Consider the following 25,401-nt stretch of genomic DNA (forward strand, 5'->3'; position numbering starts at 1 on the left):
AGAAGTGAAGAGAAAAAAACCCCAAAACAGTGGGTTGTGATGTATGGCAGATCACACAATAAAGGCGAGGGTTTCACCCCTGGAATGAAAAAAAAATAGGAAATTTAAGTATAGATTGAATTATTCAATGTTGTACAATAAAGCATTATTTAAGTTAACATATGTAAGTAATATATATGATAATCCAAGACTTCTGAACGTGCCCTTATTTTATTTATTTTTTTTACATTTGTACCCCGCGTTTTTCCCACTCATGGCAGGCTCAATGCGGCTTACATGGGGGCAATGGAGGGTTAAGTGACTTGCCCAGAGTCACAAGGAGCTGCTTGTGCCTGAAGTGGGAATCGAACTCAGTTCCTCAGTTCCCCAGGATCAAAGTCCACCACCCTAACCACTAGGCCACTCCTCCCCTGAACAAGCTGCCACAGATCTTAAAAAGAAACCTACCCCAATAAAATGAATATTATAGAAGATTAATATCGAGATTATTGTTTTCCCAGAGTTCAGGGTATGACTCCTAAAGTTTTCCTCAAAAATATTTCCTCAATTATTACTTTAAATGGAGTAAAGCCTGTGAAAACTGGGATTACTTTAATCAGTGGGATTTGAATTAGAGACATAAGTATATGTATTGTTAAATAACTTCTGGTTTTTAAAGAGAAAGAATGTAATCAGATGTATTGTTTCTCACTAATATTGGACAATAAGTATGTTTTCAATTAAATGATTTGACTATACACCGTATTGGCCTTGAAGAAGCCAACCAGATGATCAATGTGGAATAATGAATTAGACGAGTAATATCTGGGGATAATCAGGTTAATACCACTTTTTTTTCTGTTTACTGTTTAATTGATCTCCTTGTCTTGTTTCACTCTTCCTATTTAGTGGTCTAAGGAAGAGAATAGAATTACCTGACTGAAATAATTCCTATATATTCCTTTCTCTGTATTTCCGGTAAGTTGTTTTATCACTTGTAAAAATTTAAATGGTTATAAATAAAACATAATAAAAAAAAGAAACCTACCCTTGTGTCCATTTTTAAGGGTCAAATCCGTTTGCTCAGAAAAAGTTGACTACATTTATCAATCTCATATCATGACACAGAAATTTTGTGGAAGAGGATACCCACTGAAACACATAAGAAAAGGGTGACCTGGATTGGCCACTATTGGAAACAGGATACTGGGCTAGATGGACCATTGGTCTGATCCACTATGGCTATTCTTAGATTATATTATGTTCAACAAGAGTCGTATGACAGATAGGAAAGCTCTGTTGAATCCCAAACTGGTACCAAAATCATAAGATAAAATGATATGCACCCTTTATAATGACCACATTTCACATGACATCATGCAAATACTTCAACAATACAGACATATTATCTAAGGTATTCCACAATTCTCTAGTAAGGAACTGATGGTGGCTTTTAAAAGATGCAAGAACCTGAAATACATGTTAGAGCTCCATCAGCTATGCCTATGAATTACATCAATAATAAAACCAACAGTTGGACATTGTCCTTGTAATCATTGCTCCACATATCAGGACAACTTGAAGACAACATTTTTTTCAACATCCGGTGACAAAAGAAAATTATAAATTAAGACTTTTTCCAATTGCAAGTCAGAAGGTGTAACTTACACTGTGATATGCCCTTGCATAAAAACAAACACAGAAAAGAAGTGCAATCAATTGAAAAGCATTACAAAAAAATACTAGTAGGACATTATGTTTTGAACAGTTATAATTTGTGGCTGTAAGCAAATCCAACATTTTTTGGAGAGCAGATGTAGACAGACTTCTGTTGCAGGAAGAACAAAAATTGATATTCAAAACATAAATCCATTAGTCACACCTAGTGGATTAAACCAGGAATCAGCTCTTCCAGTGTTTCTGTAAACTCTCTATATTTGAATGCAACCAAACATTAAAAGTCATTTTTTAATGTATTTCACATTAGTTTGCACGTTAGATATATAATTTATGGATATTTATGCCAATTTTATTTTACTCTATATAATCATGATCTGTTGATCATTTTAAATAATTTTGTATTTTGGAATTTATTATATAAGTATTGCCATACCAGGCCAGACCAAAGGTCCATCAAGCCCAGCATCCTGTTTCCAACAGTGGCCAATCCAGGTCACAAATACCTGGCAAGATCCCAAAAAAAGTACAAAACATTTTATGCTGCTTATCCCAGAAATAATGAATTTTCCACAAGTCCAATTTAATAATGGTCTATGGACTTTTCCTTTAGGAAGCTGTCCAAACCTTTTTTTAACTCTGGTAAGCGACCGCCTTTACCATATTTTCTGACAATGAATTCGAATTGAATTACACATTAAGTGAAAAAATATTTTCTCCGATTCGTTTTGAATTTACTACTTTGTAGCTTCATTGCATGCTCACTAGTCCTAGTATTTTTGGAAAGTGTAAACATACACTTCACGTCTACCCATTCCACTCATCTCATTATTTTATAGACCTCTATCATATCTCCCCTCAGCCGTCTTTTCTCCAAGCTGAAGAGCCCTAGCCACTTTAGCCTTTCCTCATAGGGAAGTCGTCCCATCCCCTTTATCATTTTCGTCACCCTTCTCTGTACCTTTTCTAATTCCACTATATCTTTTTTGAGATGCGACAACCAGGATTGAACACAATATTCGAGTTGCAGTTGCACCATGGAGCAATACAAAGGCATTATAACATCCTCATTTTTGTTTTCCATTCCTTTCCTAATAATACCTAACATTCTGTTTGCTTTCTTAGCCGCAGCAGCACAATGAGCAGAAGGTTTCAACGTATCATCAACGACGAGGACGACACCTAAACCCCTTTCTTGGTCGGTGACTCCTAACGTGGAACCTTGCATGACGTAGCTATAATTTTGGTTCCTCTTTCCCACATGCATCACTTTGCATTTGCTCACATTAAGAGTCATCTGCCATTTAGACGCCCAGTCTCCCAGTCTCATATGGTCCTCTTGTAATTTTTCACAATCCTCCCATGATTTAACTATTTTGAATAACTTTGTGTCATCAGCAAATTTAATTACCTCACTAGTTACTCCCATCTCTAGGTCATTTATAAATATGTCAAAAATGACAGGAGAGGGAAGAGGGAGGGTAGATAAGATAGTTAATGTCAGGAGAAAAGAAAAAGTAAAAGCTCGCGGTTAATGTGAATCAATGTTTATTGAGGAATGCTATGAATAAAAATGATTTAAACATAAATATGTTAAAAAGCAGCGATCCTAGCACAGACCCCTGAGGAGCCCCACTAACTACCCTTTTCCATTGAGAATACTGACCATTTAACCCTACTCTCTGTTTTCTATCTTTTAACCAGTTTTTAAGCCACAATAGGACACTACCTCCTATCCCATGACTCTCCAATTTCCTCTGGAGGTTTTCATGAAGTACTTTGTCAAACACCTTTTGACAATCCAGATCCACAATATCAACCGGCTCGCCTTTATCCACATGTTTCTTCACCCCTTCAAAGAAATGTAATAGATTGGTGAGGCAAGATTTCCCTTCACTAAACTTTCAGGGTGTTTAAGCAACTGCCCTCAGAGAAAAAACTGAGGGGACCGAAAAGTCTGTAAATAAAAATAGCAAATCCCTTTCAGAGACCCAACACACAAGGAGCCCACACCAGGAACAGCCTTTAACCAATGCAAAAATAATAAGAAAAATTTAACTCACCACAGTGAGGCCTATTGGAAACTGCTGCCATCAAAGCACCCACTTAGGCAAACATGGCTTTCCAGCTCAGGCGATTCCTCCTGCCTCTGTGCAGAAAGGGACTGCCCTGAAAAGACTCCCTCTGAATAGAGGAAGACAGGGGAGCAATGGACCCTACCGCTAAGCTTCGGGACAGGGTCCATCAGAGGAGACAGACAGGGAACAAGCCAGAAATCTCCAAAGGCTGAACTAAAAAGGAACTGTTAGTTCCCCTACCAGAGTTCTACAACATATATGCATATGGAGCAGCAAAATGAATTTGGGAGAAAGGTCAGAAGACCCCAGCCCCAGAGAAGCCCACAGATCAGTTGACATGCATCCTGAAGAACAAGGCACATCACAGAAGGACCATCAGATTCTTTCTGGAAAGCCTTGCCATCTAGAACCCATCCACCCGAGATGGGCGTATAAACTCTCCCGAGCCCGAAGCTATCGAGGGGGAACCAGAGAGGGGTCCCACCGACTCCACCTTCAACGCTGCGCCTAGCTGCTTCTCCTGGAACACCAGATCTACTGCAGAGGGTAGTAAAGCAGGCCACAGACAAAATGCTGAAGCAAAAGTCAATAAAACAGTGGACGTGGAGAGAAAAAAAAAGGATGAAATATAGGAACAAAACAATTCCCCCGAATCAGGAGAGGTCCGTACAAAGCCTGAAGGGGTCCCCCACAGTAGAGGAAAGCACCCCCCCTCCCCCCGGAGATGAACCCTGCAGTCCAGCTGACTCCAAAGCTGCCAATGCAGCCATGAGCCAGAAAGCGAGAGCCGCATCAGGAGACGCCAAAAGAAAATGCCGCACGCGCCCGGCGCCTCAGAGCAGGAATCCCACTCAGGAGAAAGGAAGTCCCTGGGTGCCTGAATGTGCCTCCATGCACTCGGTAACACACGACCCCGCTGCTGTCAATGCTTGCTCTCAATACGAGCCTCCTAAGGTGGCTTCTGCTGCCAATATTGCGCTTCCCCCAATGGCAGAAAAAATATGCACTTACTTGAGACGCGCAGCCAGACTTCCCGCCGACAGTGGGACCTCCCAGGCAAACCTGCCGCCAAACCGGCTCAGCAGGTTACACACACAGCGACTCAGAGGCGCTACCCCAAGGCTTCTCTTAACAACCTGCTACCCTGTTGCAGCTGCAGAGCCTGTGTCCCGAACAGCAGTAAACAGAGATCTGTTGTGGACTAGAGGTTTCAGGCCAAACAACAGTCCAAACTCTGGGAGGAAAGGGACTAAGGGGTGAGGCAGGGATCCAGGTATGCCCCTAAAGTTGGCACAGAGCCCAAACACCCCCTAAGCTCAACTGGAAAAAAGGCCCAGGAGCAGGCCCAAGAGACAAATCCAGGAACTGCAGAGACACAGTTTACCACCTGCTAGAGATATACTGAAGTGAAGGAGGAGCTGACCATCTGGTATCACTGCCTTCAGCTTTGTAATCTCTATCTCCACCTGCTGGTAAATGGACACAACCCACCAGTTCCTGGATTCATCTGCTGCATATGCTAAGGAAATAAGCTTTTGCTCTGAATTTCTTTTTCATTGGAAATAAAATGGTGTGATAGCTGTATTAGTCCACTTTTAAAGTTAATATCTAATATAATAAAACGCACCCTCAACGTTCTGAGGATAACGTTCTGTGAAGCCATGAAGCCATCTGACGTCACTCCCAGGCTGAAGGGTTCGTGGATTCGTGGTGTGAAGCCTTCAAGCCAGCCAGCCATCTCTGCCCCGCCCTCACGTCAAACCAAACAAATCCGGAAGCGAAGCGTCAGGGAAGGAGGCGGCGCTCTCAACGTCTAGCCTTCCCTTCGCTGTGTTCCGTCTTAGGCGGAACACAGCGAAGGGAAAGCTAGACGTCGGGAGCGCCGCCTCCTTCCCTGACGCTTCGCTGCACGAACCGCCACGGAGGTAAAGTTAAAAAGAAGAAAAAAAAAAAAGGGATGCATGGATGCGAAGGGGGGGGGGGGGCATGGATGCGAAGGGGGGGGGGGGCATGGATGCGAAGGGGGGGGGGGGGGAGAAGATGGCGGGCCAGGCTGGGACATGGGAGAGAGAGGAGCATGGATGCGAGGGGGTGTCATGGAAGGGAGAGAGGGGACTTGCTGGAAAAGGATGAATGGAGGCGGCAGGGGACAGAGGAGCATGGATTGGGAGGGCAGGGCTCAGGGAGAGAGGGGAATTACTGGAAATGGATGAATGGAGGGGGCAGGGGACAGAGAAGCATGGATGGGCATGGATTGGGAGGGCAGGACTCAGGGAGAGAGGGAAATTGCTGGATAGGGATGAATAGAGGGGACAGATGGGCATGGATGGATATGGATTGCAGGGCAGGCCTCAGGGAGAGAGGGCAATTGCTGGATAGGGAAAAATGGAGGGGCCAGGTGACAGAGGAGCATGGATGGGCATGGATTGGAAGGGCAGGACTAAGGGAGAGGGGAATTGCTGGATAGGGATGAATGGAGGGGACAGATGGGCATGGATGGATATGGATTGCAGGGCAGGCCTCAGGCAGAGAGGGGAAATGCTGGATAAGGATGAATGGAGGGGGCAGGTGACAGAGAAACATGGATGGCCATGGATTGGGAGGGCAGGGCTCAGGGAGAGAGGGGAATTGCTGGAAAAGGATGAATGGAGGGGGCAGGGGACAGATGGCCATGGATTGGGAGGGCACGGCTCACACTCTCTCTCTCATATACAATGTCTTTCTGACTCTCACTCTCACACACTGTCTCACACTGTATCACATTCACTCTCTATGTGCCACACAGTCACTCACACACTCGCTTGGTCTCATACACTCACTCTCACAGAGAATCTGTGTCTCACACACACTCTCTCTCTCTCGCCCACACTCTCACACTGTCTCTCACATACACACTTGCACACACTCTCATTCTCACACACACACTCTCTCACAAACACACTCACACCCAGACTCACTCTCTCTCTCACACACTCACACTTTCACTCTGACTCTCAAACAGTCACTCTCACATACACTCTCCCAAACATACACACTCCAAGGAAAACCTTGCTAGCGCCCGTTTCATTTGTGTCAGAAACGGGCCTTTTTTTACTAGTATAGAAATAAAAAAATTTTATTGCACTAACAACACGTTTTTGATTAACTTTCTTAGGTAACCCTTCTTCAGATCAGAGAATCTGATCTGAAAAAGGATTACCTTTGAAAGCTGATCAAAAAATGTATTGTTAGTCCAATAAAAAAGGTCTCATTTTCTTTGTGTTTTGTTTTATTTCTATATATTACTTTTTCACTGGCCCAATTACAGTCCATTAAAATTGTTTTAATATGTTTTCAGAATTGCCATTCCTTGTTAGTTCTAGAGAAAAGTGCATTTTGTTTACACCCCTCTAGGTATGTGCCACTGCTAGCCTTTGCATGTGATACTTTTACAGCACCCACTTTTCACCCATTGCACAATTTTTACTCTTAACCATTACAAAGGTTTTTTGAGTGAGAGTATCTGTCTTTGTGTATGCTAATTCTGACTTGTAGTAAGTAATACTGCTGAATAGTTCTGTGCCAGTCACTACTCACACTGTATTCTCAAGAATTTGTATACAAGCATCCCACTATCTATATCTTTCATTTGAATTACTGATTTATCTGGGAACTGATGTACTGACGTTTTTTTTAATTATTATTTTACTATTTATTGGGACACAATATTCTTGACACAATAGCCTTTTTCACACAACTATTTTGTTTGTTGCTTTTGTGATCTGCTGTTCCTGCCGGTTGAAGCATTGCAGGTATCTGCCTCTTTGTTCCTCGCTCCTAAATAGGCACTGATTTGAGAGTACCCTTCTTTAGAGACCCACAAATGCAAGGCAACACCATAAAAGAATATGAAGCAGGTTGTGCAAATTCAAAAGCATAACCAAAACTATCTCTAAAATCCACCGATTGCAGGCAATAAGGGTCCACCCAAAGATACAAGTGAAGTCTGCTTCCACCTGCACCTTCAAAAAGAGTTCTCAGTGGGAACCTTAGAAGAGGGCAGGATTGGAGGAAAAGGAGCTACTGCCTCCCAATCGTCTCATACCACAAAAGGACTGACCCTTTTTGGAGCTCACTTCAGAATGAGGGTTCTTCTTTGACATTCACAAATAGACCAAATCCCTCACTCGAGATTTACCTCCTGACGTCTTAACTGAATCGAGATCTGTCTTCTGGGGACATGACACCAGAAGGGAAGTTTGCATAAATGCAGTTTGGAGACTGTATCCACTGACCAATTTTGTAGCCAGTCAATGACTGCCAACCTCCATCAAGGCTAGCAAATAAATGTGAATACTACTAAACATTTCTAGAGCGCTACTAGGGTTACGCAGCGCTGTACAGTTTAACAGAAAGGACAGTCCCTGCTCAAAGGAGCTTACAATCTAAAAGACGAAATGTCAAGTTGGGGCAGTCTAGATTTCTTGAATAGAGGTATAGTGGTTAGGTGCCAAAGGCGACATTGAAGAGGTGGGCTTTGAGCAAGGATTTGAAGATGGGCAGGGAGGGGGCCTGGCGAATGGGCTCAGGGAGTTTATTCCAAGCATGGGGTGAGGCGAGGCAGAAAGGGCGGAGAGCCTGGAGTTGGCGGTGGTGGAGAAGGGTACTGAAAGGAGGAATTTGTCTTGAGAGCGGAGGTTACGGGTAGGAACGTAAGGGGAGATGAGGGTAGAGAGGTAGGGAGGGGCTGCAGATCGAGTGCATTTGTAGGTTAGTAGGAGAAGCTTTAACTGTATGCGGTACCTGATCAGAAGCCGTGAAGTGATTTGAGGAGAGGGGTGGTGTGAGTATATCAGTGAGTATATCAGTATAAGACGTGCAGTAGAGTTCTGAACGGACTGAAGGGGGGATAGATGGTAAAGTGGGAGGCCAGTGAGGAGTAGGTTGCAGTAGTCAAGACGAGAGAGAACTCCCAACCAACTCTAAAAGAACCACCTTCAGTGAAAGCAGGTGCTACTGAACACAGCATAATATTGTTCTCACCACACAGTCACCACAGACAGCTGTCTGAACTCCAAGGACAGAGGAACAGAAAGCCAGTTTATAAAGAACAACTCCACTGGGACATGACAGGGCAGTTTACATACACTACATTAAAAACAGAAGGGAATACCAATCAAAATGATAGGAAAGAAAGACAAGAAACCGACTGGGCAAACGCCTTTGACGGTACTATGTAAGCCACATTGAGCATGCAAGTAGGTGGGAAAATGTGGGGTGCAAATGCAACAAATAAATAAATAGCAGCAGCTTATGATAACAGATAAAAATTAGAAGTGATATTTAGTTATATAGGCAGCAATTCAATGCCTTGACATAACAGAAAGTCTGGATAGACTATTCGTGCCTAAGTTTTAGTTAGGTTATCATGAAAATCACTCAGGGCCAAACTGAGTCTTTTTCATCACCATCGCCATCAAGGCATCCACTTTGGGTCTTTAAAAAGATGATCTAGGCCCTCATGAGGAAGAGGGTACAATTTATTCATCAACCTAGTGCCCCAAGCACCAGATCTGGACCTCTCATTCCACTAAAAGCTAGATAAAGTGGGAAGGCTTAGATGATTTTCTCAAAACTCCTAGGATGGGATCCCCACTGAGAACCTGTTTCCTGCACGGATGTGGAAATGAAAAGGGTGATGACAACCTGATCAATAAAGGAGGTTAGCTCCTCACAATGAAACAAGCAGACTACTGGGGGAGTCATCCCCTTCTTCCGAGGATAGCTCTCCCAACTCTGTTAATGAATCTTCCATGAATAAGGCATCCCCGCTTCTGGGCTATCTACACCCCAGTGGTCCTCTACATAAGCTAAAGGAGAAAGGAATAAGCACCAGGGCTCCCATCCCAGGGGACCTAGGTCGCTTGACCTATGTAGAGGGTTTCTCAAGAGTATCCTGGGCCCTAAAGCACTGTGTGGATCCAAACAGAAGAGCCGCAAAAACTGGAGGCCAGGAGCCCTGAAAACGCCTGCCTGACGGTTTCTTCTCAAAATTTTTGGAAGCATGATCTAATTTTGTTTTACTTATTCTAACATCCCAAAAATATTTGTTACATTTGTACCCCACATTTTCCCACCTATTTGCAGGCTCAATGTGGCTTACATAGTGCCGGAGAGGTGTATTTAGCCTCCGGAGTAAACAAATACAAGGTTATATTGTGGTAAGTATGGTTCATGTGGAAGGATCACATAAAGGAATCATACTTCGGTATAGTTGTTTAATGGTCGTTACGAACTTTAGTGTTGTTTTCCTACGTAAATCAGGCATTTAAGTTGGCTCAGAAGGGTATGCCTTTTTAAACAGGCGAGTTTTTAAGTGTTTTTCTGAAGTGTAGGTGGTTGTATGTCGTTTCCATGGCTTTTGGTAGTGCATTCCACAGTTGTGTGCTGATGTAGGAAAAACTGGATGTGTAAGTTTTTTTGTATTTTAGCCCTTTGCAGCTAGGGTAGTGCAGATTTAGGTATGTTCATGTTGATGCGGAAGTGTTCCTGGTGGGTAGGTTGATCAAGTCTGTCATGTATCCCAGTGCTTCTCTGTAGATTTTATGAACCATAGTGCAGATTTTGAAGGCGATGCATTCTTTGATAGGGAGCCAGTGTAGTTTTTCGCAGAGGGGTGCAGCACTTTCATATCGCATTTTTCCTAAGATAAGTCTTGCCACCGTGTTTTGAGCGGTCTGGAGTTTCCTCAAGATTTGTTATTTGCATCCCGCATAAATTCCATTGCAAAAGTCTACCTCGCTTAGTACTATTGATTGAATCAGGTAGCAAAATATTTCCCTCGGGAAGAATTGTTTTAAACATTTGAGTTTCCACATTGAGAAGAACATTTTCTTTGTTGTGGATTTTACTTAGCTCTCTAGTGTTAAGTTGCAGTCTATTATGACATCGACGATTTTCAGGCTGTCTGAGACAAGGAGGGTGGGGTCTGAGGTGTTGATAGTTGTGGGGTTGTCCTTGTTCTGCTGGGATGAGAGGATGAGACAGTGTATTTTTTCTTTGTCGAGTTTTAGTTAGAATGATTTGCCCAGGAGTCCATAGTGTCCAGGCCGATCTTGATTTTGTTTGTGACTTCTGTCAGTGTAGATCTTTAAGGGATGTATATAGTGACATCGTCTGCATAGATGAAAGGGTTTTGGCTAGTGGGGTCAACATTAGGTTGAAGAGGATCTGCGATAGGGGTGATCCTTGTGGTACTCCACAGTCTGCTTTCCACGGTGGTGACATGCTTGATTTTACTTGATACGTTCTTTTGGGTAGGAAACCCTTGATCCAGCTAAGTATGTTGCCACCAATCCCGAACTTATCGAGTAATCTTATTAATATATTATGGTTTACCATGTCGAATGCACTAGACATGTTGAATTGAAGGAGGAGGATGATGTTACCAATTGCTATTTCCTGCTTGAATTCGGCTAGCACAGTGAGTAGTACTGTTTCTGTGCTGTGTGAAGGACAAAAACCTGATTGTGCTTCATGTAATATTGAGAATTTGTTTATGTACTCTGTCAGTTGTTTGGCCACCATGCTTTCCATCAGTTTGATTGACAACGGGATGGATGCTACTGGTCAGTAGTTGCTGTTCTAATTTATTGTAGACCACAATGAACCAAACTGCAGGTAGCTGCATAACAGAAACAGATGCATTATACTGCACTGAGCTGAATTCAGTCCTCCAACAAAAAGGCTGCCATTCCCACCACAATCTGAGGAGCAGTGGAGGGAAGAGGCCTCCCCAAACATTTAGTACCCAAATTCAGTGGGTCCAGGGGGAGGCCTCTCCAAACATTCAACACCCAAATTCAGTGGTCTCAGGGACCTCCATGAGACACAAAATTGGAAACTGTGCCCTCTCATCTCATGTAGAGCACTTTAAGCCAGAGGTGGTGCTCAAATGCTGGCTCCCACAAGAACTGTGACTCTGCCAGTCAGCACTGTGCTCCTGCCGGCACTGAGAGAAAAGTCAGCAACAAAAGCGGCGACTTTCACTCTGAAGGCTGTCAGGACCTTCCCAGGCAAAACTGTTGACTGCTGCAGCAAGGTTCCGGTTTGTTCTCTTTTTCTTTTTTGTTTTTAGAGAGAGCGAGCAAGCAAAAGAAGAGGAGAAGTACGTTTGAGTGGAGGAGCTACCAACACACACAAAGGAGCACTTGCACATGCCCAAAAAGCTTTTCTATGCTCTGAGCATGTAGCCTAATCTTGCTCCATCACCCATATGTGTGGCTGATTTAATATTAAACACCAGACAGTAAACCAAAACAATGCATATGGAAGTCTAATTACCTTGGCTAATAACTGAGGAAGTGCTACTGCAAAGAGTTCAGTAATACGTGTTCTATCGTCCAACTGTGCTTTTTTTTCTTTTGCCGTCAGAACCTAGAATTTGCAAAGAAATAGCAGATTATAACTTACATAACTGTTTCCTAACATATAAATAGCCATAGTATGGCCAAGTCCTGTGACCTCTTGTATGCCAACAAATATTGTCACACACTTTTAAACTTTTTCAAAGCTCTCATACCAATAGCACCACTACAGCACTTGGAAATCAAATGCCTGAGTTTATAACAAGGAAGAGAGATAATGACAAAATCCTAAATTTGTGGAGGTGGATGAACAATATGATACAACCTCACTCACAAGTTATCTCAAAAGAACAGTTACTAAAAGATAGTTAAGTTTCCTCTCTTAAAAACAAAGGAAATAAATGGTCTTACCTGCTAATTTCCTTTTCTTCAGTCCTGCCAGAACAGCCCAAATACCTAGGTGTATGCTCCCCTACCAAAAGATGGAGACAGAGAACCACTGGTTTTATGACAGCACTACAGTGAGTCCTGTGCAGTCAGAACACTCTAGTATTTCTTTGTCTCCAGCAAATGTTAGGTGAACAGACCCACGTAGCTGAATCATGTTCTAGGGTGACACAAATTTAAAGCCAGTGACTTCAGTCTCAAAGCTATGGTACATGAGTCAATGAAAGATTCAGTTTCTTTTCAAGTACCTATTCAGGTTTATTTCTTTAATTTCTTCATCTCAGTGTAGGCCCGTTACTTCAATAAATAAATCCAGTACGTTATTTAAATTTGTGGGCCAACCACAAAACTTTCAGAGAAATACTAATAGTTTTAAATTCACTTCCAGACACTGGACTTCAAAGTATCAATGGCTTCTTCCACTTATGAATGGAATATAATGGAGTAGACAGAACTGATTTTCTTTAGGGGGGGAAGGGGGGGGGGAGAGACACTCGGCACAAGTTTGCTTTTCTTCCTCCTCCCCACTGTTCCATTTCTGACTCTTGTAATGCCTGAATCCATGTGCACTGCAACCTGCTGAGCAGCACCTAATGGTTGTTATTTTTGAAAGATCATCAATGGGCTGTGATACGATTAATTTTATATACTGCTTTGCAAATCTAACTTATTAAAGTGGTTCACAATATAATAAAAGTAGTACACAATAAAATAAAGTATCAAATTATAAAAAAACTTCAAGGCAATACACTTTTTTCAATATCTTCAATTAAAATGTTACATAACTCAAGCAGCACAAGCCAGTAGGAAGGACATTCTATATAACTGGACTAGCAAAGATGAACACGCCGCTGCTGGCTGACAATCAAATTTGTCGTACAGGTGGCAAATGACACAAAAAGCTGCTAAAAGGAAACAGTGAATAAGAAAGAATATATCTATACAATGCCTTATGAACCCCAGTATTTTAAGTGAAACTACAGTAGCCAATTCAAGTTACTATGGGTATAATACAATCAAATCTCTTATCAGTTAACCTAGCTACCGTATTTTGAATAAGTTATATTTCATACTGTTTTTGTCAATCTTTTATATAATGAATTACAGTAGAACGGCTGGCTTATGACAGCTGCATGGATTGCTTTCATCAAACTTGCTAGAATAATGGATTTAATTAATGAATCATGTAAAACTGGTAAAAAACAAAAGCACACTACAGCACCAATCTGTGGAGATATTGACAGATCAGTACCCCAGTGAAATCCCAGATTCATTATTTCATTGCAAATTCATAAAGAAAGGCCTTGCAACAGAGGATGGATCATCAGTGGATTCTTCTTTCTGAATATCCATATAACCGTTGACCAAATTTAAAAGTTTGTGCAGCCAATTCTAGATCATCCTTAATGTTTTATTAAATTTTAACATAACCTTCTGCAGAACATCCTTTGTACAAACTAGGAACGGAATACCAATTGCAAAAAAATGAAATTCAGGAGCATAGTTCTCTAAAATCTTAGCTAATAGCATTAAGTAGGAATTAAGCTTCTCCCCTTTGCTGTCTATTAAATGTTTCAATGTGCAATGTACTGACATTTTAAGTAGCATATTATGCTATAACAAGTACTGACATTTGAGTATTTTACTATTGTGGTTTTTGCTAGTATCCAAGTTATACTTGCTGTATACTGCATTGGATGAATTTCTTCAACTAGGCAGTAAATTAATCCAAAATAAAGTGATCCCTGTGAAACTCCCTTTTTTTAAAGCCTTGAAAGGAGAGAGAGAGAGAGAGAGAGAGAGAGAGAGAATAGCTCTAATGCCTTGAACTCACCCTAACAAACAGCATGAAAACCTGTTTAGATCTTTGAAGCTAATCCCTGTTTCCCACTGTTGCTGTCCATTGTTAATACCAGTCTAAATACCGCTATAGTTCCTCCCCAATTAAAAATTGCTATTGTCAGGCTGGTACTAGATAACTAAATATCATCCATTGTCCCCTGCAAATTACAGATGAATTTAAAATCTTCTCTTCATTGCAAAGATCCTTGAAAAGGTGGTCTTCACTCAGCTGTTGCTACACAATGAATTATCTAACAATTTACATTCCTACCAGTCAGGTTTCAGGCTCAGGCACAATACAGAGACTCCTGTTACATCTATTAATTTTCACAGTGTTTCTGAAAGTGGCCAAGCCATGCTTGTAGCTTCTTTGGATCTCACAGCTGCATTTGATCTTGATCATGTGATTTTGCTGACTAGACTTCACAGCATTGGATTTTCTGGTACACATCTTAGAGATGTTTTATCTCTTTTCTCTCAGATCTCACTTTTTCGGTTCTGTTACCTTCACCACAATCTACTCTATACTCAAACCATGTGGAGTCCTACAAGGTTCCATCCTCACCCCCCCCCCCCCCCCCCCCACACACCAGTTATTGAATATTTTTCTTAGTCCACTTACTTCTCTCATTCAACAGCACTCAATACACTCATGTTTATATGCTGATGGTATTTTGCTTGTATCTTAGCAGGACTCAGAATCCATCTGCAAAACAACTAGATGCCCTATCCGACCCTCAGTTTCTTCCACCATTTAGAATAGTCCAAATAATTTTGTTGATTCTTTCCAACATCTTGGAATTTACCTAAACTACCAGCTCTTTTGAAACTCAAATTGGTCACATGATTAAATCCAGCTTCTCTGCACTTTGCCTTATTTGCTCTGTCCGCTGTTACTTCAACAATTCTGCATGTGCCTCACTTCTATATGCATTGTCATATCAAGAATAGATTACTGAACCATTACTCTGGCATCTCTTCTGCTTTAAATGCTCCAAAATACTTCTCTAGAATTCTCCTTTGAGCTGAACCTTCTAAATTTAGATTTAGAGCAGGACTAAAAAAAATCATTTACTCAGGACTTCCCAAATTAGACTGACTCTCGGGGCCACATTAGCAGCAGAATGACTATATTTAATTCTCTTTTCTATTAAAGATTTGTAGTTCCTTTTAATTTTTCATTTTAGCTATGTAAACTGCTTTGATTGTCTTCATTTGAATGACGGTATAACAAGTGCCAAATAAACAAACGTAACAAATTATGGTGAATAATGTAAAGCAATATTTTAGTTTAACTGAACCCAAGAAACATCATAGCCTTTATCAGCCAGAACCTGTATGCCGTCCAATATAGACAGTAAAACAGTTTCAGTACTATGATATTGCTGGTATCCTGATTCAGATGAATGTAATACCTGATTTATTTATTTATTTTTAACAAACATGAATAGCTGTGTCGGCACTACCCTCTCAAATACTTTAGACAGTAACAGATTAGAAACAGGATGAAAATCAGAATAAGAGTTACTATATCTTTTTTCAAAATGGGGGTAATTTCTTGTTTGAATTCAAAATTACTCCCCCCGTGAAATGATTAATTAAATACACTATGGAAAGAGCAAATATCTTACTGAGTTTAAGCGAAGTGGAAATAGAGTTTGATTTCTGGGCTATGGTTATGGTTTATTAGACTGAGAATATAACAGAACTTTCTAAAATTAAACAGACAAAAAAGGCCACTTCTATTAAAAGAATATCAAACATATAAACGGCAAGTGACCGACTCACCTCCTGCAAATGCGCAGTAGAGACGTCCCTCTCTGTCCCACCCCCGCGTCAAGACATGATGACAGAACAGAGAGGGAAACTGCGCTAAGGAGTGCACCACACAGAAGGGGAGGGAGGGAATCGCCGAGGTCGCTACCGCTCCCCCCCCCCCCCCCCCCCCCCGAGGTTGCCGCCGCCGCCCCCCCTCCACCCGGGCCGGGCCCTCTCTTCTCCATTTAACTTACAGCACCGAAACCAAAGCAGGCAGATCAGCTCCCATCAGCCTTCCTTCCCTGCCTGTGTCCCGCCCTCGTCGACGTTACATCACACGACGGCGGGACACAGGCAGGAAAGGAAGGCCAACGGGAGATCTGCCTGCTGCGGCTTCGGAGGTGAGGCGCTGTACATTTAATGGAGAGGAGAGGGCCCGGATCGGGTGGAGAGGGGGGGGCGGGGGCGGCGACCTCGGGGGGGGAGGGAGGGCAGGGGAAATGCTGGACATGGGAGGTCTCAAAAAGAGGGGGGCCTTGGAGCTGGGAGGGATGGATGGAAGGGGGCCTTGGAACTAGGAGGGGAGGGGGAGGGAATGGGACCTCTGATCCAGCCTACATCTTCTGTTCCTGCCTGTGCCCTCTGATCCAGCCTACATCATCTGTTCCTGCCTGCACCCTCTGATCCAGCCTACATCATCTGTTCCTGCCTGCACCCTCTGATCCAGCCTACATCATCTGTTCATCAGACATTTTCATGGCCCCTTTACACATTCTCTTCCTAGCCCTATCCCTTCCTTTTTCCCTCACCCCCCACCACTGTCAATTACAGGAACTCACTGCCCATCCATTGATTTCATCACCTCACCTTCACTTTTACCCCTTCCTCCTTCTCAGCTTTTAATCTTCATCTCTTTCTTCCCTCCATTGTGCCTTCCCCATTCTACCTGAGTACCTCTCGCATTCGACGCCTTCGTGACCACACTCCCCTACTCTCCTCAGCTCTCTTTTACTCCTTCTCTTACTCTCAGCTGGTGACATCAATTCCAATCCTGGCCCTCCTCTTCTGCCTTCTTCCTACTTATGCAAACCACATCATGACGTCTCTAATCTCATCTCTATTCCTCTTCTTCCCCCTTCTTCCTTACCCTTCTCTTGCGCCCTATGGAATGCCCGCTCCATCTGCAATAAACTTCCCTACATTCACTTTCTTCATTTCTCGTTCCCTCCATCTATTTGCCTTAACTGAAACTTGGCTCTCCCCTGATGACTCTACTTCTGTTGCAGCCCTTTGCCATGGTGGCTATCTTTTTTCTCATACCCCTCGCCCTGCCGGCCGCAGCGGTGGCGTTGGATTGCTACTCTCTCCCTCCTGCAAATTCCAACCTCTTCTTCCGCCCCCGTCTCACTGCTTTTTGTCCTTTGAAGTCCATCCGCCTTTTCACTCCTCTGCCTCTCCGACTGGCAGTCATTTATCGACCCCCTGACAAGGCTCTTTCATCCTTCCTCACTGACTTTGACGCCTGGCTTTCCTTCTTTCTTGAACCTACATCCCCTTCCATCATCCTTGGTGACTAACATCCACGTTGATGATTTCTCTAACCCTTATGCTTCCCAATTCCTTGCCTTAAAGTCCTCATTCAATCTTCAGCTATGTTCCGCTGCACCTACCCACCAAAATGTTCACTGTCTCAAACTTATCCTCTCCTCCAACTGCTTTCCCTCCAGCTTCTGTTCAACTCTCCCCCTCTCTGACCATCACCTATTAACCTTCTCACTTAAGCACCCTCCTCCCCAGTCCCACCCAATCTCAACCCCCACATCTAGGAATCTTCAAGCTAATGACCCCCTTACTCTGTCCTCTTGTGTCTCTAACCTTTTCTCTTCCACCACTCTATCTAAATCTGTCAATGAAGCCGTTTCTTCCTATGATACTATTCTCTCCTCTGCTCTGGACACTCTTGCCTCTCCCATGACCAGTCCTACTAGGCATACCAAACCCCAGCCTTGGCTAACCTATAAAATCCGCTACTTTCGTTCCTGTGCCCGCTCTGCAGAACGTTCTTGGCTTAAATCCCGCACCCTTGCCGACTTCATTCATTTCAAATTCATGCTTAACTCCTTCAAGTCTGCCCTTTCGCAGGCCAAACAAGATTACTTCACCCAATTGACAAATTCCCTTGGCTCTAACCCTCGACTTCTCTTCGTCACACTGAACTCTCTTCTCAAAGTGCCTCCATCCCCAATTCCCCCTTCTCTTTCTCCTCAGACCCTAGCTGAGCACTTCCACGATAAAATCCGTTAAGATTAACCTTGAATTTTCATCCAAACCCTCCCCACCTCTCTCCCCCTTAATCCGCACCCCCCTACTCTCCTTCTTCTCCTTCTTTTTCCTCCTTCTCTGAAGTTTCTACTAAGGAAACTGCCCTTCTTCTTTCCTCCTCTAAGTGTACTACCTGCTCATCTGATCCCATCCCCACTCATCTACTTAGCACTATCTCTCCTACTATCATCCCTGTCATCTGTCACATCCTTAATCTCTCACTCTCCACTGCAACTGTTCCTATGGCCTTCAAACATACTGTCGTCACTCCACTCCTTAAAAAAAACCCTCACTTGACCCTACCTGTCCCTCCAACTATTGCCCCATCTCCCTTCTTCCTTTTCTCTCCAAATTACTTGAACGCGCTGTCTTGACTTCCTTTCTTCTCAACCTATTCTGGTTTCCGCCCTCTTCACTCTACTGAAACTGCACTTACCAAAGTCTCTAATGACCTGCTGCTGGCTAAATCCAGAGGTCTCTATTCTATCCTTATCCTACTTGACCTATCTGCTGCTTTCGACACTGTTGACCACACAATACTCCTTGATACGCTATCCTCGATTGGATTCCAGGGCCCTGTTCTTTCCTGGTTCTTCTCTTACCTCTCACTTCGCACTTTTAGTGTTCACTCTGGCGGTTCCTCTTCAACTTCCATCCCGCTTTCAGTTGGTGTCCCCCAAGGTTCTGTCCTTGGACCCCTCCTTTTCTCAATCTATACCTCTTCCCTTGGTACCCTGATTTCATCTCATGGCTTTCAAAACCATCTTTACGCAGATGACTCTCAGATCTACATCTCCACCCCTGAAATCTCAACCGTAATCCAGGACAAAATGTCATCCTGCTTGTCTGACATTGCTTCTTGGATGTCTCAACGCCATCTGAAGCTAAACATGACTAAAACTGAACTTCTCATTTTTCCCCCTAAATCCACCTCCCCTCTTCCCCCATTCTCTATCTCTGTTAATGGCTCCCATATCCTCCCTGTCTCCTCAGCTCGTAACCTTGGAGTTATCTTTGATTCCTCTCTCTTCTTCTCTGCGCATATTCAGCAGATCGCCAAAACCTGTTGTTTCTTTATCTATAACATTAGCAAAATCTGCCCCTTCCTTTCTGAATACGCTACCAGAACCCTTATCCAAACCCTTGTCACCTCTCGTTTGGATTACTGCAATTTACTTCTCACTGGTCTTCCTCTCAGCCATCTCTCTCCTCTCCAGTCTGTCCAAAATTCTGCAGCACAACTTATTTTCCGCCAAAATCGTTATACCCACACTAGCCCACTCCTCAAGTCACTTCACTGGCTCCCTGTCCGCTTCCGCAAACAATTCAAACTTCTCTTACTGACCTTTAAATGCATCCATTCTGCAGCTCCCCATTACCTTTCCACTCTCATCTCTCCCTACATCCCTCCCCGTGAACTCCCCTCACTGGCCAAATCTCTCTTGTCGTCCCCCTTCTCCTCCACCGTTAACTCCAGGCTTCGTCCCTTTTCCCTCGTGGCACCTTATGCCTGGAATAGACTTCCTGAGCCTGTACATCTAGCTCCGTCTCTACCTGTTTTCAAATCTATGCTGAAAACCCACCTTTTCACCACTGCTTTTGGCTCCTAGCTACTACTCAATTGCCTGCCCTTGTTCCTTCTCACCCAGTACTTCCCTCACCCTTAATTGTCTTGTCTGTCTGTATTATTTTTAGACTGTAAGCTCTATTGAGCAGGGACTGTCTCTCTAGGTCAAGTGTTCAGCGCTGCGTGCGTCTGGTAGCGCTATACAAATGTTAATAATAATAATAATAGTAAATTTAAAATGAATCAGAGAAAATTTTTATTCACTCAACATGTAATTCAACTCTAGAATTTGTTGCCAGAAAATGTGGTAAAGGTGGTTAGCTTTGCAGAGTTTAAAAAAGGTTTGGACGGCTTCTTAAAGATAAAGTCCATTATTAAATTGGACTTGGGGAAAATATTTCTGGGATAAGCAGCATAAGATGTTTTGTACTTTTTTGGGGACCTTGCTACGTATTTGTGACCTGGATTGGCCACTGTTGGAAACAGGATGCTAGGCTTGATGGACCTTTGGTCTGTCCCAGTATGGCAATACTTATGTGCTTATGTAGAAAAGGCAGTGCTGATCTGCCACATGGTCATCTACTGAGGCTTTTTCTAGCCATTACTATCCTGCAGAAAAGATACGTTTTTAAAGCTGCTCTGACTTTACAGAAAGATGACTGTGTGTAAACGTAAGGCCATAAAATTCCAGAGTAATGGTACAGCACAAAAAAAATGACCACTGACAGGCTGAATCTAAATGAGCATGTTGTAGGGGATATAAGCCACCATCACATAATGAAGTACTCTTTGGAGTATATGCTAAACTACAGAAAATAAGAAAGTGAGGACAATTATATAAAATACCTTATGGCCAATGTAAGCATTTCATACTGAATTGATATTGTATGGTTAGTCAAACGATACTGCATCAGGAGTGATATGATCATGTTTCCTAGCAAGACCAAGTTCTTATTGCCACATTTTGTACAGTTTACATGTTTTATAAGATAAAATGGAAGTCTAGCGTACATAATGTTACAATGGTCAATTCAGTGTGCTATTAGTATGTAAAGTAATGCTTTTTGGTAGGGCTCATCCAGATAAGGGTGAACGCAGCAAAATTATCTCAAAGCCCTAAGACAGAGACCCGATTCTCAAAATTTACCACTAGGAGCTTCAACTGAGTATTACTGATGCTGATCTAATGGATATCATCTTTTCAACTTCAAAATATATAACAATGTATCCTAAGTCAATCTGTCATGAAAATCAGCAATGTTATCCAGGTCTTTGTTATCACCCAAGAATTGCCTGTTACCTATTATAGGCGACTGATCCTCCTACTGCACAAGTAATGGGAGAGCCATCTAATGTATCTAAAACAAATAGTAATTCATAGAAGCAGAAGCATTTTCCAAAAAAAGCCAAAAACACCACAGCAGATGCTCATCAATAACTAATCCACAATGTAAAGTTATGTCTTACCTGATAATTTTCTATCCTTTAGTCGCAGCAGATGAATCCAGATACTTGTGGGTTGTGCCATTTACCAGAAGGTGCAGATATAGTGCGTTGAACTGTCATGGGATGGCATGCTCCCTGGCCAGTCACTATATCTCATAACAAAGAAGGAAACAGACTTTATAACATTTCTCCTTCCCCACAGGGAAACGTGATAAACCAAGAACTGCCAGCATGTAAACCAATGACAACAGTCCATCAAAAACGGACAACTACAACAACATGGCTCAATAGAGAGAATTAACTGATAGAAACCGCTGGAAAAACAGGGTGGGTCTCTAGATTCATCTGCTACGACTAAAGGAAAGAAAATTATAAGGTAAGATATAATTTTACATTCCTTAACGTCAAGAGCAGATGAATCCAGATACTTGTGGAATGTAGCAAAGCAGTCCTGAATTAGGGTGGGAACAAGAAACTTCTTTAAAAAAAACCACTGAAACTCCAAACGATGCATCCGACTGAGCAGATCCACCCAAACAGGCCCGCCCGAACAAGGTACACAAGGAACATCATGTTGTCGCCCTAGATAAGTTAAAGAACAGAAGAGCTCCCACCTAGGAGTTGCGATGGCTCAACCAGAATGCCCAGAAGAGGATCCCCTATTAGGAAATAAAGGATCAAGATAGTCTCCTGGACTCCATGAGCAAACGTGGTCACAAACCACAATACCCTAGAAATTCCGGAACTGGCTGAACTGCTACTCCTACAGGAAAACCTATAGGATCTCGAAGGACAAAGCCTGGAGGCCTGAAACCCCACCTAGATTGAAGCCTGCATCAGACAAAACCAGGTTGACCAACTGCGGCAGGAACGATCAAATAAAAATGGGAGCTGGACACGCTCAGAGAGACCCAGGAGACTAACCCTCAGGAAGACGCTGAGTCTCAAGACCCCTTGATCATCCAGTCACATCATCAAATCCCTAACAAGCAACTTGAGGGTCCTAAAAAGCACAACCAGCTGCTCTTCGAAGCTGCACCCACTGCTCAGTGACGCAATCCCCAAAGTGACGGGTGTGATTGCAAATGACTTCAGCTAAGCCAACGTCGGAATACATATAGGGACCCCACAGTCAAAACCAATCCTGACTTGACATCCAGCAAAGATGTAGGGTGGCTGTCGGACTTTCGAAGGAAACCGAAATCAGACACCCCCAACTAAGGCATGCCTTATTAGCGCACGCAGTGCAGACAGACACCCTCTGAGAGCAAACAGTCCTGAACTGACCGAGGAAGGTGGCACCAAACCCACCAGACTAGGCTGAGTGCTCTTTTAAAGGTCCAAAATATGGATACAAACCCATGATAAGGATCCTCAGAAGTGAGGTAAATGAGAATCCAACCCATAGAAGCACGGTCCAGCAGAAACCTATAGTGACCAAAAGATGAGCCTACTCCCAGTCCCCACAACAAAGGATAAAAAGGAAATCCATACTCGGGAAAGAACCCTTTGCCAAAGAGCAACAAGCAGAAAGACTGCACTAAACCAATGTGGACTATCTTCCACAGAGACTCCTAGATCAGCACCGGACACCACTGACCCTTGGGGAAAGTGCATATCCATCTGAAAGATCAAAGCAGTGTAACCCTCTTACAGGAAACCTGCAGTTTCACCGGAAAGGAAGAGCCACCAAGCAGCCAGTCGGGGAAGAATGAATGCCCCTGCAACTGAGATTGGTAAAGGAAGGGTGCCATTACTCCCATGTTGCTGAAATAAATATTGCTGGAGATGAAGAAAGGCCAGATGGTATAGCCATAAAATAACAACAAGCACCAAGGACTCTAAACCCAGAAACCTCATGTGCGGAGGCCAAAGGGCACAAAAATGCATGCTGCCTGATATGCAGGGAGGCCAGAAACTCCGACTGTGGGATCAGAAATGACAGACTGTAAAGTTCCCATTGTAACAGGAGAACAGTGACTTTTCTTTTTTTTTTTTTTTATATTTATTGATTTTAATTATAATACAAACAAATCAAGTTTGTAAGGCAATACAGAGAGTTGAGGGAAAAAAGGAAAAAAAAAAGTATATATTCCATTTAAACATACATGTCAAACTTATTTATCTTATCTCTCTTCCTTAGACCACCATAAAATAAGGGGGGAGTCTCCAAACTAATTTAAGGAGAATTATTACTCTAAAAGAGAAGGAAAAAAAAAATTTCTTAGCATAAATTGGCATAGTCCTGATTTTACTTTCTCTTAATTCTTACTTGCTGATATCAATCGTTCTTCCTATTCAGCTGGATGGATTTTTAGCGTCCAAAAAAACCTTTAACTGAGATGGCTCAAAAAAAACGTATTTAATGCCAGACATACGAATTATACATTTGCATGGATATGCCAAGGTAAATATTGCACCCAACGCTTTCACTTCATCTCTCAATGCAAGAAATTGCTTTCGCCTCTGCTGTATTATCTTAGTAACGTCAGGGTAGACCCATATTTTCTGCCCACAAAACAGGGCTGACGAATGTTTAAAGTACATTTTCATATCATATTTAAATCTTGTTCAAAAACCATAGATATTATAAGGGTCCCTCTTGAAGTTATTTCTATCATTGAGTCTTCCAGTAGTGCTGTTAAGTTCTGAATATCTATTGCAGGGGGTTGAGGTACTTCTCCTTGCTTTTGCACTTTAGGTAAATAATAAACCTTATTACAAGGTGGAATATCCGCTGGAGAAAACTTCAAAATCTCCTGCAAATATTTTTTGAAAAAGTCTCGGGGAGTCAAAGCTGGTGAAATAGGAAAATTCAACATTCTAAGCATGAGGCGTCGATTGTGATTTTCTATCTGCTCTATTTTACAAGCAGTGAAAACTTTATCCTTCACAAGAGAATCAACAGTTGACAACCATTTTTATTTCTTCTTTTACTGTGGCAAATTGAATAGCAGATTCTCTTTTAACTTCCTCATGGGATTCTGACATTAAAGTCAACTTACTTGCAATCGTGGAAACTTCTCTTGTAGATTTAGCCACCTCAATAGTCAGTCTTTGAAGCGCCATCCAAACAGCTTCCATTGTCACCTCCTGGGGCATTTCCAGCTCCAGTGTATTCTCAACCGCTGTTCCAGGGGAGAAACCGCCAGAAAGGGACAAGTCATCGACCACATCGGTTCCCGCTTGATCCCCTAACTCCACTCTGGTTCCTGCAGGACAAGGAGGCGGATTCAGCGTCGGTGGCGATAGGGTAACATCTAGGCCCCTGGCCGACGTCGCTCCTTTGTTGTCGGCCAACGCAGGGATCGCCGAACCGGTGTCGAGCGGTAAGCTTCTCACGAAGCGGTCTAACGTCTGCTGGTTTGGGGACGACGTTAGTGCAATTGGCGGTTGCACTTTTGTCATCCCCTTTCTTTTAGTATGGGGCATAGTGGAAATCGAGGAAAAAGTCTTAAGAATTACCCGCAAACAATTCGAGAGCTTCCGTGAGCACAGCTAGGACGCCATCTTGCTCCTCCCCCCTAGACTCTTCGCATAACAGTGACCACTCTTAACTGTGTGATGCCCAAAACCTGGGGAAGAAAGTCCCATCTTTGGAAGTATCATGAAAACGACAGAACTTCCCGTTCTCTAAACACAAATGGGAGACAGTTTCCACAGTGCCTACGAACTGGTGTCTGCCAAGTGGCTTAACTGTTTGACAAGTGGACTGGAGCTTACTTGGAGAGGCCAAGAAACCTACCGCAAAATGGAAGAAGTCCAGTCCATCACCCTGCTCCAGTATGTCCAAGACATATAGGACTGAAGGAAGATGATGCACTTCTCTTGGAACCAAAAGAAGAGCCCTACTATAAATAAAGCCGAGGAGTGAACCGAGACCCCATGAGAGCGAGCAGTGAGATGTGTTGGTAGAGTTGGAAACAAAGTCGATTGCTTT

At 42.9% G+C, this 25,401-nt stretch overlaps 1 protein-coding gene across 1 annotated transcript in view; it reads right to left on the bottom strand.

The window, feature by feature from the left end:
- STAG2 (stromal antigen 2) overlaps nt 1-25,401 on the bottom strand; it is a 583,303-nt gene that overhangs the window by 250,900 nt on the left and 307,002 nt on the right. The window contains 1 exon segment of the mRNA XM_030209778.1: nt 12,057-12,149. Coding sequence (XP_030065638.1) covers nt 12,057-12,149 — 93 coding nt within the window.

Source organism: Microcaecilia unicolor, chromosome 7, assembly GCF_901765095.1.
Source record: "Microcaecilia unicolor chromosome 7, aMicUni1.1, whole genome shotgun sequence".
Taxonomy (NCBI): Eukaryota; Metazoa; Chordata; class Amphibia; order Gymnophiona; family Siphonopidae; genus Microcaecilia; species Microcaecilia unicolor.